This window comes from Dreissena polymorpha, chromosome 9 (assembly GCF_020536995.1).
Source record: "Dreissena polymorpha isolate Duluth1 chromosome 9, UMN_Dpol_1.0, whole genome shotgun sequence".
Classification (NCBI taxonomy): Eukaryota; Metazoa; Mollusca; class Bivalvia; order Myida; family Dreissenidae; genus Dreissena; species Dreissena polymorpha.
In genome coordinates this window covers 80142050-80158455 of record NC_068363.1, presented here as the reverse complement: position 1 = coordinate 80158455, position 16406 = coordinate 80142050, and the positions used below count along the sequence as shown (strand labels likewise).

General features: G+C 31.5%; 1 protein-coding gene across 3 annotated transcripts in view; it reads left to right on the top strand.

Moving 5' to 3' along the window:
- The first annotated feature begins 204 nt into the window (after positions 1 to 204).
- LOC127844663 (uncharacterized) overlaps positions 205 to 16406 on the top strand; it is a 32033-nt gene continuing 15831 nt past the window's right edge. For 2 of the 3 annotated variants that reach the window (XR_008032862.1, XM_052375063.1), the window contains exons 1-7: positions 206 to 313; positions 1211 to 1255; positions 1576 to 1658; positions 2228 to 2296; positions 2894 to 3026; positions 13684 to 13854; positions 15878 to 16008. Coding sequence is in view for 2 of the 3 variants with exons in the window: in XM_052375063.1 (XP_052231023.1) it covers positions 304 to 313; positions 1211 to 1255; positions 1576 to 1658; positions 2228 to 2296; positions 2894 to 3026; positions 13684 to 13775 (432 nt within the window). In the remaining variant the exon portion in view is untranslated. Of the gene's footprint in view, positions 314 to 1210; positions 1256 to 1575; positions 1659 to 2227; positions 2297 to 2893; positions 3027 to 5935; positions 6981 to 13683; positions 13855 to 15877; positions 16009 to 16406 lie in introns of those variants that run through there. The other variant, XM_052375064.1, reaches the window with a different exon arrangement.

Here is a 16406-nt window from a genome sequence, read left to right as displayed (position 1 = left end):
CGTTTAATAGTATACCCAACAAACTGAAACTTCTCTTTATGTTTTATCTGCTTCAGATGTGGATCATATAACTCAACGAAACTATTTCAAATACGTCTCAACTTCAAGATGTCCTCGTTGCAATCACCATTGTGTCGCATGACTAATAAAAGTAGGTTTGGCACGTTGTCTTAATTAAGAAATAGAAATGACATTTCAAGGACAAATACTTTCGGTACTTTGGCACTTGTTTATGACTTTCTGAATATAAAACCAGCGTTGTTTTCTGCGAGCGTTAATTGTTTCAATTTGAAAAGACGAAGCATGTATCTGCGTAAGTACCAATATATAAATTTAATTCCATCTTAGTATTACTTGAACAATGCAATAGAAATATTTTAAGTTGCATTTTTTCAACTATGGCTCTCTTTGATAACCACAAAGTAAAAATAAGAACAGTTTTATGTTGTTATTGTTAGTGGGCTAGCTAGCTCAGTTGGTAAAGCGCTCGCCAGTGTCCTCTTTTTAAATTATGACACTTGTTTCTGGTGAAAGAATGTTCACATAGTACCGACAAGCTAGCTTGCATCACAGGTGCATAACGAAAAATCAACTTCTCTGAACAAAAATTCATAATCAAATATATATAGATAGTGAAAAAATTGTGTTCAGAGAAGTTTATTTTTCGTTATAATTTTATCACCTTTTTATATAAAATGATGTTTTTACTAATCAATATCATAGCCACACACTAACCACCTATGGCTTGCATATGAACAGTATAAATTAATAAAATGGACCTCGTTCGTTACGAACTTATTGACGAGTCATTCTATAACTAACCTGTAAGTGTGTACGTGTTGAAGGGAAATACATCAAACATAAATGCACATTCGGCTTACCATGTACACCTCAAAAGGGTCAACAAATGTATCAACATATATATTTACACGGATGCCTCGATACCGAAAGAATGACCTAATGAAGTTTGTACACACTAAATATGCAATGACTACCCATGACACATTGATGTGCCTAATTTTGTTGTTGAAGTTGCATACTTTTGCACACACAACACGCATTTTAAAAACCTTCTTTTTCACATTTGTGAGAATCAAACATCCAATAATGTATATTATTAAAAAAAGACCCAAAGTTTTCGCAGTGTTAGAGTTGACCTCTAAGAGACCGAACGGTACTACGTTTATAACCTAACTAACACTATTTTCAGATTGTGTGCTCACACTGCTGGCATTGTTTGATATCCCCGTATCAGGTATGTTAAATAAAAGCTATTTTATTCACACTTGTAGAGGTGGTGTTTGAAACTGCATATACACGACGCCATAAAAGGCGAGCAAACGAGCTAATATGTTGATTTAAATATTTAAGTAGCACTATTAGAAAAAGTAGTTGTTATGTGATGTTGTGCCATGCTTTGTATGCCGTAAGGTGGCGTGCCGCGCCGTGCTCTGCCGTATCATGTCGTGTCGTTCCGTGCCGCGCAATGTAATGCCAATCCATGCCGTGCTATGTAATCGCATGTTGAGTCATGTATTATCAAATTTTTATTTGTAATCACTGAATACGTTTCAGAATGCCTACAGTGTTTCACATGTCAAAATAGCAATGATCCCAAATCATGTACAGGCCAAGTGGAATGTTTATTAAACAACCAGGTAAACAAATTTTCAATAATAAAATTGTTAACAACATATGTGTGTACATCCTGTCCAGAAATAAAACAAGTTATCAACTGGATATCATTTTGTCAGGTTATTGAGATTTACACTATTTGTCATGGATCATTATTCATAATTAAATTTCAATTGATTAATATATGTTATTTTACTTCACTTATTATTTATGTTATTTCACTTCACATTCTGGTTTAACCTTCCGTCCGTTCTTGCCTTCGGTTTCGTTAATCTACATGCTGGAGTAAGGTAATTTTATAGCATGCAAACGGACGAACATTATTTTACTATGTTTAATAATATCACAGTTTTGATATGACAACAAGCCAGTAGTTATATCAAAGTAAATTAAATTGATGTAAATATTATGAAATAAACTTTGTGAATTCTGTCCTGTTTCTAAAAACACGAATGATTCAGAAGACTCAAATTGGCTGAGATACTTCACCTGACCGAGTATTTTATAAAGATTCCATGTGTAAGCATTAAAAGTGATGATAACAGGAATTAGTTGGAAGTGTGATATATATTCATGTCATTCTCTTAACCAGTCCTGCTTTGTGCAAACCGTCCATTCTGGCAATGAAGTACTTTACAACATGGGCTGTCAGAACAATCAGGTACGGTCAAAGTTATATTTATTATCGATAAGATTTAGGTTGTATTCTGTAAACACACAAATTTAGTATAAAAAACACAAGAAACCGAATGTTGAAATATAAAGTTATAATTAGATTTCAAGTTTTTATTTTGACGGTATTAATTTTAGTGCAGGTGTTTGTTGTTGTTGATTTCATTTGAAATATGTAGTCAAGTGATCACAAGTACAAGTTTAAATCAAAATCTTTTCTCCTAACTTAAATATTCGAATTTCAAAAGTGTTGTGCTAGAAAACTCTCTAAGTGTATATACGGCACTTTTCGATGACCTTATAATATATTATATTATCATGTTTTATAAACAGCTATTCTCATTTCTCTGTCCGGTTAGCGCATTAGTTAGTAGACGCGCTTTTCATATGGTTGCTCGATTATCCACTCAGAACAAGACCACACCATATTTAAATATTTCGAGAAAAACTAAAGTACGCCTATACTTTGCATGTGTCCTTACATTATAAATAGTTATGATTATTTAAAATGCCTAATGTGTTTTAGTATATAAATAAGCTATAAATAATTTTCATATCCATATTTATCTTCATGGCAAAACGGCAGTTATGCAGTTCCTTACGTGTTGACCATAGTGGAATCATTGGTCGCTCAGTACAGACAAGGCAACAGAACAGATGTCATGAATGTTGTAGTACAGATTACTGCAACGAGGAGCAACTCTGTGCTCACAGAGAAGGTTAATATATAATATATTAATTATTGTCAATGTTGAATATGTAACAAATAACCAAAACACGCATAATAGGTATTTTCCGAAGACTAAAGAATGGCCAGGATTAAACACGATGACGAAAAACAAGAATTTAGCCGTCGTGCTTCATATGTCGTCAGAAGTTAGTATGTATCAAGTTTGCATTCAATCAGCTACTAAACATCTTGTAATACTTTAATGAACCTTCATAGGAATGATCCTTGGTTAATCCTCTTTCAAAGACGCTCGAATCGTTCAAGTCAACTGAATATGTGGTTCAAACGTGCATTAAAAGCTGTATACATTTAAAAATGAAACCTCAAGAATCAGGGGTGTACTATTAAGTGTTTAACATCATATTGTGATCCTCTACTACGTTTATGCCCATAATTCCCGTTGGAATAAAACTGACCAAGCCCCAGGTCTCACGTGATTTACATACACTTATATAGTAAATAACTTAACAATGGGGTCAGTGGTTTAATATTTACTGTGTTCCATGTTTGTTCTTATCATTTCCTTGAGGTCAAAATTGGTTACTAAATTTCTTTATATGCATATATTTGAAAACGTTTTACAAACGTCTTCTATGAAACTGCATGGCCCAGAGTTTGGGTATTTGTAACACGCTGAGTTTGCCCTCTGAAACAAATATTAATGCCCTTCTGGTCGAAATTGGAAATACCCTGGGACTTCTTGTTTTTAAATTTAAGTTTTTGATGTAAACGTTATTCGATATTGTTCTCTGCAACCGCAAGCTTAAGAAGTTAGTTATTTTTCATGTAGCCTCGTGTATAGTGGTATATAGTAAATAATGCTAAAACTCTTCTCTGAAACGTTAGGGTCACAGGTGGTTAGCGTGTGGCTATGATATTAATAAGTGAAAACATCATTTTGAAAGAAAACTATTCAAATTATCACTCTCTGAAGATTTCATACTTAAATTGAGTATGATCGATGACGAGAAGGTCACGTGAGTTGCGTATCGTGTTATTTCTTAAAATAAGACCCAGTATTTGTTTAAAAAATTGCAATATAGTTGTTATAGTTTATTCAATATATACAATAGGCATACAGGACATGTGATCAGTATTGAAATACATAGGTTGTTAAAATAGTATTAATACATGAAAAGGTCTAGGACCAATTTTGTTGGATTAGAGCATTTAGAATCTATTTAATTCTAACAATTTATGCTATAACGATAACATAAACAACAACAAAGACGAACCAACAAGAGCGAGAGAGAAGTCAAGTTTGAGTAATGAATTATATATAATTAATCATTATAATATTTATACAGGTTTCTTTAATTAAATGCTTAATGTACATACATAGCTAAGTTTCTGTTGGTACTTGTAATATCCGATTGCATTAATTAAATAAATTTCATGTTTGGTCTTTTCCAATAATGTTTATTCATAAACAATTTCCTAATATCATCAAATAAGGAACATTCTAATAAAAATTATATTCATCCTCAAGAACATTGCAATTTTGACATTTTTTATCTTGAAAAGTTATAGCATCAGGTTTGTGCCATCTGCCTGATTCGATTTCTAATCTATGGGATGAAATCCTTAATCTACAAAGATCAAAGCCAAACTTATTTATACTAACATTTTTTTAAGTAAGGTTGCAATTCAAATTTACAAAACTGTCTGTAACTTGCTCTTGATGAATCAATAAGTTCTGACATCCTATTTGGATAAATGTATTATTTAATCTGGACTTTACCAAGGATAAAAAAAACTTTTCATCACATACATCTTGGTTTAGCTAGCGATGTATATTGGAAGCCTAAGGTCTGAAACAGATTACAAACAGATTTTGCACAAAAATGTGCATTTGGTTTATTTATTTAATTCACACACATGTGGTTATAAAAACACTTTACATACTTATGATCTTCTAACTGTATAATTTTCAACCAATACCGTTTTACATTAATTGCTCTTTAAGTTATCAAGGATGTTCTCCCAAGTTCCCCATATACAAAATTATTCTGTGTTTGAATTTTCACGCCTAGTAGTTTTTTGCAAAAATTTAAGTGAACTCTTTCAATTGCCATTGACTCCCCATTAAGCCCTATATTTTTATCCCATAATTTAAAATTGGTAAAACAAGTTGATCAAACAACTCCAATTTGGAACGTATTGAAATTGTTGGATAATTTATTAAATATGAGTTAAGCTTTTGAGGCTTGACCTGCAAGTGTTTCATATCTAAATTGCTAATGATGTTCGTGAATAAGTTCCCGAATATACTTAATAATGTTATCCCTCTGTTATTATTCACATTCTATTTATTCCCTTTTTTATGTAACGGAAAATAAACCCTCACACCACACTTCAGGAAAATGTCCATTTTCAAAGAATGAATCAAATAAATTACACACCACTTTTAAGAAACTTTAACTACTAATTCCAAATAATAAAAAAATCATTTAGCAGATAATCAGGTCCACCTCATTTACCATTATGTATTTGCTTACAAGCACTAATATTTTTTTTATCAGTAAATGCTACATGTAACTCACTAAACATTATATTTAATTCTCCATTTAACTACCGGTCCTGATGAAACAAAACATCTTCATCAGCTTGATAAAATCTAGAGTAAGGATCAAGAATTGATTTCAAACAGTTAAACAAAAGTCCCTGCTACTTATATCTAACTTATTGTCTTTGCGTGTATTATTCTTTAACATTTTCCAGTACATTTTTGCATTTGTAAGTCTGCCATTTTTTAATTTCATTTTTTTAATGCAATGAGGTAGATATGATAGATTTAAAGTCTTATTTAAAACCAGTCAAATTAAATCTTACATTGATATATTATCTGAAACCTTGTGTAACTAAGGCATCTAGTGGTAAAATATGTTATTTTCACAGTGCACGGCAACTGGTCAGATTGGTCCACGTGGTCCAATTGCTCAGTTACTTATTATTATATTGGTATACAGTAGTGAAGTGATACAAATATTAACGTGTGCCAAGAATGCAGGATATTGGTTAGTTTCTCGAAGTTTTGATCACGATTTTAAAAAATTTGGAGAAATTATTCTTACGAATTTATTTAATTGTTTATACGAAGTATACACAACATTTATGTATATATGGGGTGTTGCGGCAGTTTATTTAACCGAGGATATATTTATAGCAAGCCCGATGATTCTATTATCAGAACTCAATATTTGTGAAATGTCATCAGAAATGACCGAGTTGGTTCATAATACAATTGTCAGTGGTTCGATCCCAGGTGGGGTGATTTTTTTTTATTTTCTTTCTTTAATTTAATTCTTGTTTTATACTGGAGCTGTTTTGTCCTGTTGTTTACATTTATTAATTTAAAGAATTACTCACAAACTTCAAAGCATGCTGAAATCTGTGAACATGTAAGTTATTAATGATTAAGGTCGAGTTTGATACTGTATGGTATAATGTTTGTGATTAAATATTGTTTTTTCTTTATGTCTTTTGGTAAGCTGTTGTGATCCCAGATAAGATTGTAAACAATTTCTAATGTTAATGCATATTTCTAACAATCTATGTACCGGTTTTTGGGTTTTGCCTTATTACTGTATGTTATGAAATTTGACGTTTAGACGGTAGGGATAATCAAAATAAAAAATCTCTGTTAAAATTGCGATGACTCCCTTTTTAATTTGTGTTTTATGATGACAATACGTAGATGAACATATTTGAGCAGTTTCTCAGAATTTTTTTTGACAGAATTTTTTTTAATCCATTTATGTGGTTACAATAGTAAAAAATGACGTTTTTTTGGGTGACATAAAACTTAAAAAAATTAATTTATTAAAATTTAACTTGATTACTACATTTTATTTGTAGTGTGTGGTTTAATTTAATGGTATATGATGTTTCTTAGCTTATATAATATCTACATGTTGCCAATTTTATAGGTTATTAATTATTTTTACGCAATAAGAGAGTTTTCAGTTTTATTGAAAAAGTACATGTTATATAATGGTAAATAAAATCAAGACAAGGCCGGTGACTATATGTTTTTATTCCATTTTTCATATAACATTTGTATATATATATATCTTAAATATAAATTTTGGACAAAATCTATTCGATGGAAAAAATCATCTTAACTGCAGCAACACCCCTTATATATATATTAAATGCCGCGTTAATCATATAACTGTACTAAGAGATATATGTACAAGTTATTGATGAATGCTTACACAATTGCTTCTTTATGAACCATGAAGGGAGCTGGTCGCTATGCAATATACTGTTACGCCATTATGCAGATTTTTAACAAACGAAAAACCGGAACATATTAATGTACATCTTATTTAAACTCCTCGATATCACGTACATGTACAACAAACGTTAAAAAAATGTCCTCAAATAAAATCCACCATTTTACAAACTTAATCAACCGTGAATGATATTGATCTAATTTACACATGGGTAATTATTTACTTAAAACAATTACACCTCCTAACTTGTTCTTTAATGTTTGAAACATATTATGTCTTTTTATTCAGTTTTCACTTGCAAGTATCATGTTCCAATATATTTCGTGATAATTTCATTATTAATAGTGACGTTCCGAGCGGGTACTCTGTCATCTATTTGTAAAATGAGGGCTCACACGCCAAACTTAGACGTTTACATAAAAATTGTCTGAACGAAAAAATGAGCTCGAAAAATATGTATGTTAATGCGTTGTGATAAATGAACATAGGGCGCGAAGTTGTACTATTTTGAATACATTTTTATCGGTAAATAATTTGAATTATTAATATCAAATTAATAATATCAATATGTATATACATTTACATAATAATTCAAATTATTTACAGATAAAATCTTGATATCAATTAATTTGATAGCAATTAATAATAAAGAAATATAATTACATTATTTATATGAAATAGGTCGTCTTCGGCCTAAATAAGATCGTCTACAAATACCTACACATTCCTGAATCATGTCGTTTAAGTGCATATCAATAAGATAAATACGTCAATTGTGTAATACATATATATTGTATACTTAAGTCATGTTCATTTTAATGCCAACCGTTCCCATCTCTCACACCAAGTCTCTCGATGTGATAACAGTTATTCAATTTTGCGAGTAGACAACGACAGACGGATTTCTTGACCACAATTCAACCTGATAATCAGAAGGCATTGCTTTGTATTGAAAATCAGAGAAAACAACGTTTCAAGACGTAACCTGTCAACGTCACTTTTAAGGGAAGCTTATTGTTATCCAGACATGGTGTCTGATATCAAAAAATCGTTTGTTTAATATCAAGTAAATATTTTCTGATATCAATGAATTTATTGTTTGATCCAAAATATGGACAGTATTTATTGATATCAAGAATTCGAATTTGTGAAAATTGAACTATTAATATCAAATATTGTTTTATATCAAAAGTTCATTTCGTGACGCCGATAAATGTCTACAAATTAGAAAAACGGCACATAATTCAAAAACAACTCTAGTTAATTTGAAAAACGCATTCATAATTAGTCATTGAAACCGTAAACACACAAAGGAATATAGTCTTTAACATTAGTTTGATACCTAGGAAAAATTAAGAAATTATTGTACATCCTGTGAACAACGATTCCTTATATCTAGAAGATACAAAAACAAATATGCATTTTACCTCTTATAGTTAATGAAATATAATCGTAGACTGAACATTTTCATCCGGTCTACAATCAACGATGTTAAACAGAAAGCAATAGGTGAAAGTTGAAGCTGTAAGTGTAGTTGTTTTGCACACGCACGAGTGTCCTCATTATATATTTCGGCACAATGTAGCAACGTTAAATACATGTCTTACTTGCCATTGTATATCGTAAGATTCTGAATCGAAGTATTCGCAGTGGTTATCTCCCATGGCTGAACGTTAGCCACTGTATTCTGGAAAGATTGTTGTTTTGTTATTGTTTTTTTTTAAATATAAATCCGTATCATATTATGCATTATTAAACTTTGTATAGATGACATACAGTACACATTGTGAAATATTATATAAATATTCATACTTTGAAATATTAATGAAACAAATAATATGATAGTAGACCATTGCGGAAAGGAAATGAAAGAGCTATGCTCGGAATCAGTCAAACCTCTACGTCAATTTTGATTCTTATTTTTTCAAACAACTCAGAACGTCGTAAAACCTCCTGACTTAAAAAAATACTGCCGCTATATGTCGATTGTTGGTTTATGTCCCTCTTCTTCAACGACTCTTTCGTAATAATCGATGAAGGAATTTATTTAAATACGAGTGTTACCTAAAAAATTAGGAAAACTTCAGTTGAATGATTGACAAGCAAAAACAAAATCATAATTAACATTGTTATTAACGAAATACATTTTAAAAAGTAATGTCACGCTGTACTCAAACTCTAAAATTAAATGTGCCTTTAAATTACTGACATTTAGTTTTATCACTTAAAACTGACGTTATGGCACGCGATGGATTAGGCGCTGCACTTCTGAGCAACGTGGATGTTTTCTGCGTATACAATTTAAAACTTCCCGTGGGCATCCCTTTCTTCTTTTCTTCAGACCGATTACAGTTTAAAAATCTGCTACAGGCACAAATAGTATCAATTCGATTAGCTTACTAATCGTTACAACCCAACTTGAAAAAAGCTATACATAAATAGTGTTCTAACATGTTGGTATCATATAGTGGGGGAGTATCATTGAATTTGGCTTTAATGGTTTTATATTTAATAGTATTGATTACGCCTTTCGCCGTAATACAAAGATCTTAAATTAAAATCACAGTATATCATAGACGTAATAATTATAAAAGAGTGCGATCTTAAGCATTGATGTTTCAACAAAAAGAGGCAGTACGTTTTGTTCCGACATTAAGCATTACAGCTTCTACAACAAGCACCAGGAGGTTTTGCGATATTCAAACATCCTAACACACATGCAAAGAAAGTGCTGATCATCCATAATTGTACGATGTAATTACGCCCTTATCAACGTATCAATATTTGTTGAAAGCATCAAATGTATGCATGTCATATTCGATCTTAATTTCTTTAGGTACACCATATTAGGATACACAAAGTGAGGCAACACACCCTTATTTAGCGCAATTTTTCGTAATTGTCACCATATAAAATATACACATACACATTTTTATTTGGTAATTATTTGAAACATCAATTTAACGTAAATGTTATATGACTTCTTTTTTGTTTGAAATCGAAGAAACGGCTGCTCGAAAAAAGATTTGATCTACATCCGTTAATTAATGTCTAGCAACAAATTTTCAACGATGAATAGTTTGTATACATGGCTGGTGCAAATGTTATATGCTTCAAATCAAAGACACTTATATTTGCTATAATATGCAATGCAAAATATAAATCATGACACCTGTATTAAATCTCTCATAATGGTCTATGTCAAATGTTTTAATATATATATATATATATATATATATATATATATATATATATATATATATATATATATATATATATATATATATATATATATATATATTAAAATCACCTGTTTCTGTACACACGTTGTGTTTGTTTCTGGGTTGACCCACCAGGTGCCATTTGTTAAAATCGGTGTCAGAAGCGTATGCGTAAAATAAAATGATTTTATAATTATCTAATTTAGTTGGATTTCTTTAGGAGTGTACATAATTTTATATAAACATTCTAGGAAAACAGCTCTACATAGATTTCCAATCGTTAGATTTCTCGCATGATTTTAATGAATCTGATTCTAGTTTGGTGGTTTAATTTACTGTTTTCAGTTTTATTCTTAGTGTTCGCTGGCTTATTCTTCTGAAATTGAATCTGCAGCATATGTGATTTAAATATTGAGAGACTAAACATTCTCTTAGTTAATGAAGTTTACGCAACATAGAATATGATGACGTCTTTTAAAAAACTGTGAAACAACATGAAGATGACCGATGTATAAACATACGTATATATATCTTTTTTTTAAACACGATATATATATATATATATTGGGCGCTCTTGCATTTTGTGTGTTCCGTCATAACGGTTATCTCATTCTATTTGATCTGTGTTAACCGTCAACCGCATTCGGCAATGCATTGCTTATATTCACAAAATCTGGAAAGCGTGTTTCGAAAAATCCAAACAATTTTCTTCATCGCACCATAGTGTAACATAAATTTTAATACAATATATATAGGCAAACTCATATGATTCGCGTAATGTGAAAATAATTACTATGCTATAATTCGACCACGAAACTTGACGTGACTTTATACCGGACATAGCGAATGCGCATTACGAAATGGAGCTACGCTGGCCGTATATGACATAAGACCCATTTTCGCATATTATATTATCAATGCTTTTATGAATTTATTTTCTAAAATCCAATGCGTATTCGACACGGAATTATTGTCAAGGTTTTTCATTTTGTCAATATTTATCATATCAGGGGACATTGCTGACATCAATATCCATACTGTTTTCATTTTCTGTCGAGAAATGATATGAATTGTTATCAAGACTATTTGTATAGTACGGTAGCGTTCTCTACACAAGTGATATTTATTTGTACTGGTAAATTGCTGTCATACTCACCATTCGGCTCGAATAAAAAATGAATAAAAATGTTAGTCGCTTAAATGAACAAATTAATCAGATTGAGCACGATTATTTATTATTATTATTATTATTATTATGATTATTATTATGATGATTATTATTATTATTATAATTATAATTATTATTATTATTATTATTATTATTATTATTATTATTATATAGCTTTTAGAAACTTATACCTTAAAAAAATCCCATTGGAAAAAATCCCATGGAAAAAAAATCCCATTGGAAAATAATCCCATGGGGAAAAAATCCCATGGGATTTTTTTTAAACACGATTTAACGCGTTAATACCGTGAGAATTGTTCATCATTTGTTCAAATGCAGTGTTTCAGAACGTTAAATGAAAAAATCTTCAAATATCAGAATAAAATTCCATGGGATGTTTTTGTCCCAAAAAAAAAGGGATTTTTTTCTATCAAAGGAAATTTAACGAAAATAAGCACAAATGCTTTAACAAAGCTTAAAATCGATAACTAAGCATAAATGAACGTGTTTTTTTTTAAAATCCCATGGGATTTTTTCTCCCATAAAAAACTGGAGAAAAATCCCATGGGAAAAAACAAAATTCCCATGGGGGAGAGTAAAATCCCATCGGCAAATACAAAAATCCCATGGAGCCCCAAACTTTGCAAATAAAGTTCAAAGTGAAGAAAACGCATTTTTTAGCAAAAAGTAACCAATTATTAATCATAAGTTAGACTCTTATATTATACTTTATCACAAATTAGCAAACCTTCAAGAAAAAGGGTACTTAAGTTTGCGAAATTTCGGTTTCGCAAAGTTTTTCCGGTGGCCGTTTATATATGATATAAATTTTAATCATTATTACCAATTAAATTTCCATCAACTGTCGAACAGATCAGATGGTGATCGTCTTAACGAATTTGCAACTTCAATATTATATTGTTACTCTAAATTGTAAACCATAACCTTAATATAATCAAAACATTATTTAAAAAGGACCAAAAGCTACCGTTTTGTGGATGAATATATGCGCTACGCGTTAATTTATTTTGCAACTACAAACTGCTGGACACAATTATCGAATCATGTTAATCGATATGTTCTTAATACATATATCAAATGGCTCTAAGAAGTTAAATCAAAACAAAAAGTTTTGACATCAACTTAATATAAAAATACCAAACATACCGACCATTAATGAATTAAAATAATATTATCCCGCTTTAATAGTTCACTTATGCTCTGTTCACAACACTAGCCCCAGCACTGAATGCCGCTTACAATGATCATTTCGACTCTGTGTTATATTGCCTGTGCTTTTATGATAAAAACTATTCAATTACAAAATATGGCAACACTCTTGTCTATGGTACAGTTTTGGGATCATGTTCTACCAATAGAAAAACAATTGTTCATATGCTTTCTTTGGAATATGTAACTTTCTATGTTTGTTTGTACAGTTATTATTGTTTGATTTGAATTTCCATCACCATGTCGAAGTATTACCACCAATTGTCGAAATGTCCAGATTGTAATTTTGTTAGAGCATTTACATGTTAAGATAATATCTGTACTCATATATTTAACCTTATCATTTATTTTAATTAAAATACCGACCTTGACAGGAACAAAAGCTACCGTTTTGCGTTATGCTTACATTTATTTTGCAACTAGGAACTGCTGAAGACAAATATCGAATCATGTGAATCCATCTGAACTTAAAATGTATTAAAAAACAGACAAGAAGATTACTTTCAAACAAACTGTTATATCATGTAGATTATATATCAACCTGAAATGCTTACAATACTAGTCTGTATTAATAGTTTAATGATGCTCTGTCTTCAACAAAAGCCCCAGCAGTCGGCTTATATGGTCAGTGTTTCTCTTTGTTAAATTATCCGTGCTGTTCATACAACGTATTCAATGTATGAATATGGCAACATAAGTTTCAATTATAGCACAGTTTTGAGACTATTGCCCTCTTTGAAAACACAAATGTTGTATATATGCTGTCTTTGGAAACTGCTCATTTTGTAGACTGCCCTCCTTTTGAGAACAACAGCAAAGGGAACGTTACAGGAGACTCTCTGTTTGAAGGTGCAACTAGAAATTTGACTTGCGAGCCATGATACAGTCCTCGAGACATCAATGTCGTAGTCAGCCGATGTCAAAATGGTCAATGGACGAACATAACGGAATGTGTTCAAGGTATCATTAATGCATGTTATATATTTGTTCGTAAAGTAGTCAATGTTTGATTTTAATTTTCGTGACCATTGCCAATTATATTTCCACCAATTGTCGAAAAGGTCATATCATAATTTTGTAAAAGCATTTACAACTTAAAAAGTATATCTTTACTAAAAAACTTACAACTACATTCCTGAAATTAAAATACCGACTTTGACAGCAACAAAAGCTACCGTTTTGGGATTGATTAAATGTGCTAGGAGTAAATTTAATTTGCAACTAGAACTTGCTGGAGACAAATATCGCTTTAGTTTTGCTTATTACATATATCAAATAAGGCTAAGAAATTAACTTCACAACAAAAAGTTATACATATACATTATATATAAAGAATGGGAATAAATAACATTAATACTTGCCCGCTTTACTTGCTTACCGATGCTCTGTTCCAATCTCTAGCCCCGGCAGCCAATATATCGTCAATGGTCATTTTTCTCTTTATTAAAGTACCAGTGCTTTTGTGATAAAAAGTATTCCATTTTTAGCTCATCTATTTCTTGAAAAAAGAGCTATTGTCATCACCTTGGCGTCGGCGTCTGCGTCGGCGTCAGCGTCGGCGTCCGGTTAAGTTTTGTGTTTAGGTCCACTTTTCTCATAAAGTATCAAAGCTATTGCATCCAAACTTGGTACACTTACTTACTATCATGAGGGGACTGGGAAAGCAAAGTTAGATAACTCTGGCGTGCATTTTTCCAGAATTATGTGCCCTTTTTATACTTAGAAAATTGAAAATTTGGTTAAGTTTTGTGTTTAGGTCCACTTTTCTCATAAAGCATCAAACCTATTGCATTCAAACTTGGTACACTTACTTACTTTCATTAGGGGACTGTGCAGGCAAAGTTAGATAACTCTGGTGTGCATTTTGACATAATAATGTGCCCTTTTGATACTTATAAAATTGAAAATTTGGTTAAGTTTTGTGGTTAGGTCCACTTTATTCCTAAAGTATCAAAGCTATTGCTTTCATACTAGCGACACTTACTTACTATCATAAGTGGACTGTGCAGGCAAAGTTATGTACCTCTGACTGGCATTTTGACAGAATTATGGCCCCTTTATACTTAGAAAATTGAAAATTTGGTAAGGTTTTGTGTTTTGGGCTGCTTTACTCCTAAAGTACCATAACTATTGCTTTCAGACTTGGAACACTCGCAAAGCTATCATAAGGGGACTGTACAGAACAAGTTGCATAAATCTGGTTGTCATTTTGACGGAATTATGGCCCTTTTTTGACTTAGTAACTTTGAATATATGGTTAATTTTTGTGTTTACATCCACTTTACTTCTAAAGTATCATGGCAATTGCTTTCAAACTTCAAATACTTTCATACTATAATGAGGGTACTGTACCTGGCAAGTTGAATTTTACCTTGACCTTTGAATGACATTGACTCTCAAGGTCAAATAATAAAATTTTGCAAAAAATTGCCATGATTTCGTTATTTATGATCAGATTTGATTGATACTTTGACAAAACAACTCTTAGATAACATACTACAATAGACTCCACCCAAACCATCCCCCCCCCCAAAAAAAATAAATTATATGCATTTTTATTTCATATTTATCGGAAGATAATGTAATAAATGACCACACCTCCTTTTTTATTGAAGTATTGAGATAGTTCCCTTCACCCTTAAAAAGAAAAATAGATAAGCGGTCTGCACCCACAAGGCGGTGCTCTTGTATAAATATTGCAACAAACGTATCATTTATGACATAGATGTTTTATCATGTTTGTATTAATCATTAACTAATCAAAAGGTATTAATCCTACATTACAACAACTTTTATTGCAAATATAAATGCCAATTGTATAAACCATATGCTAGAACAAATTAACTTATGCTATACTTTGGTATTACAATGCAATATGGTCATGTTGATGAAGTGCTAGTAAGCTGTCTTTTAGAGATTTAAGAATAACATTTTGAATACAATGAATACAATATAATGTTATATGTTTGTTGTTGTTGCTCAGTGAAAGACTGCACCGAGCTACTAAACAGAGATTCCACAAAGCTAAGCGGTGTGTACACCATCATCACCCCTGTCACTCACACCAAGGTACAGGTGCTCTGCGACATGGAGATGGATGGGGGAGGCTGAACGGTAGTATCATTCTTATTTAAATACAATATCACCATGCTATTTATTTCACACCAAGATACGGCTGTAATGTGATGTTGAGATTTATGAAGAAAGATCGTCGACTTGTTTCATACATACAATAATTTCGATTCACGAACGATCGTAATAGTGCAGTGGCTAATTTTATGTTATATCTTCATGGCATGTTGTTGCCTTGTTGGGTTCAACATGCACACAATCCATGTTTTTCATATATAGCGCTTTTCATATGTGATGTCAATTGTCAACCCGACCGCACTACTTTAAAATCAAAGCGCCGAAGGCACTGAAGGCCTGGGGCTAAATTTAGGGTGCTTGGAAAGAAGTGTAGTGACTAAACTGAAGTAAATGCAAACGGATCCACGCTATTTTGCTGCCAG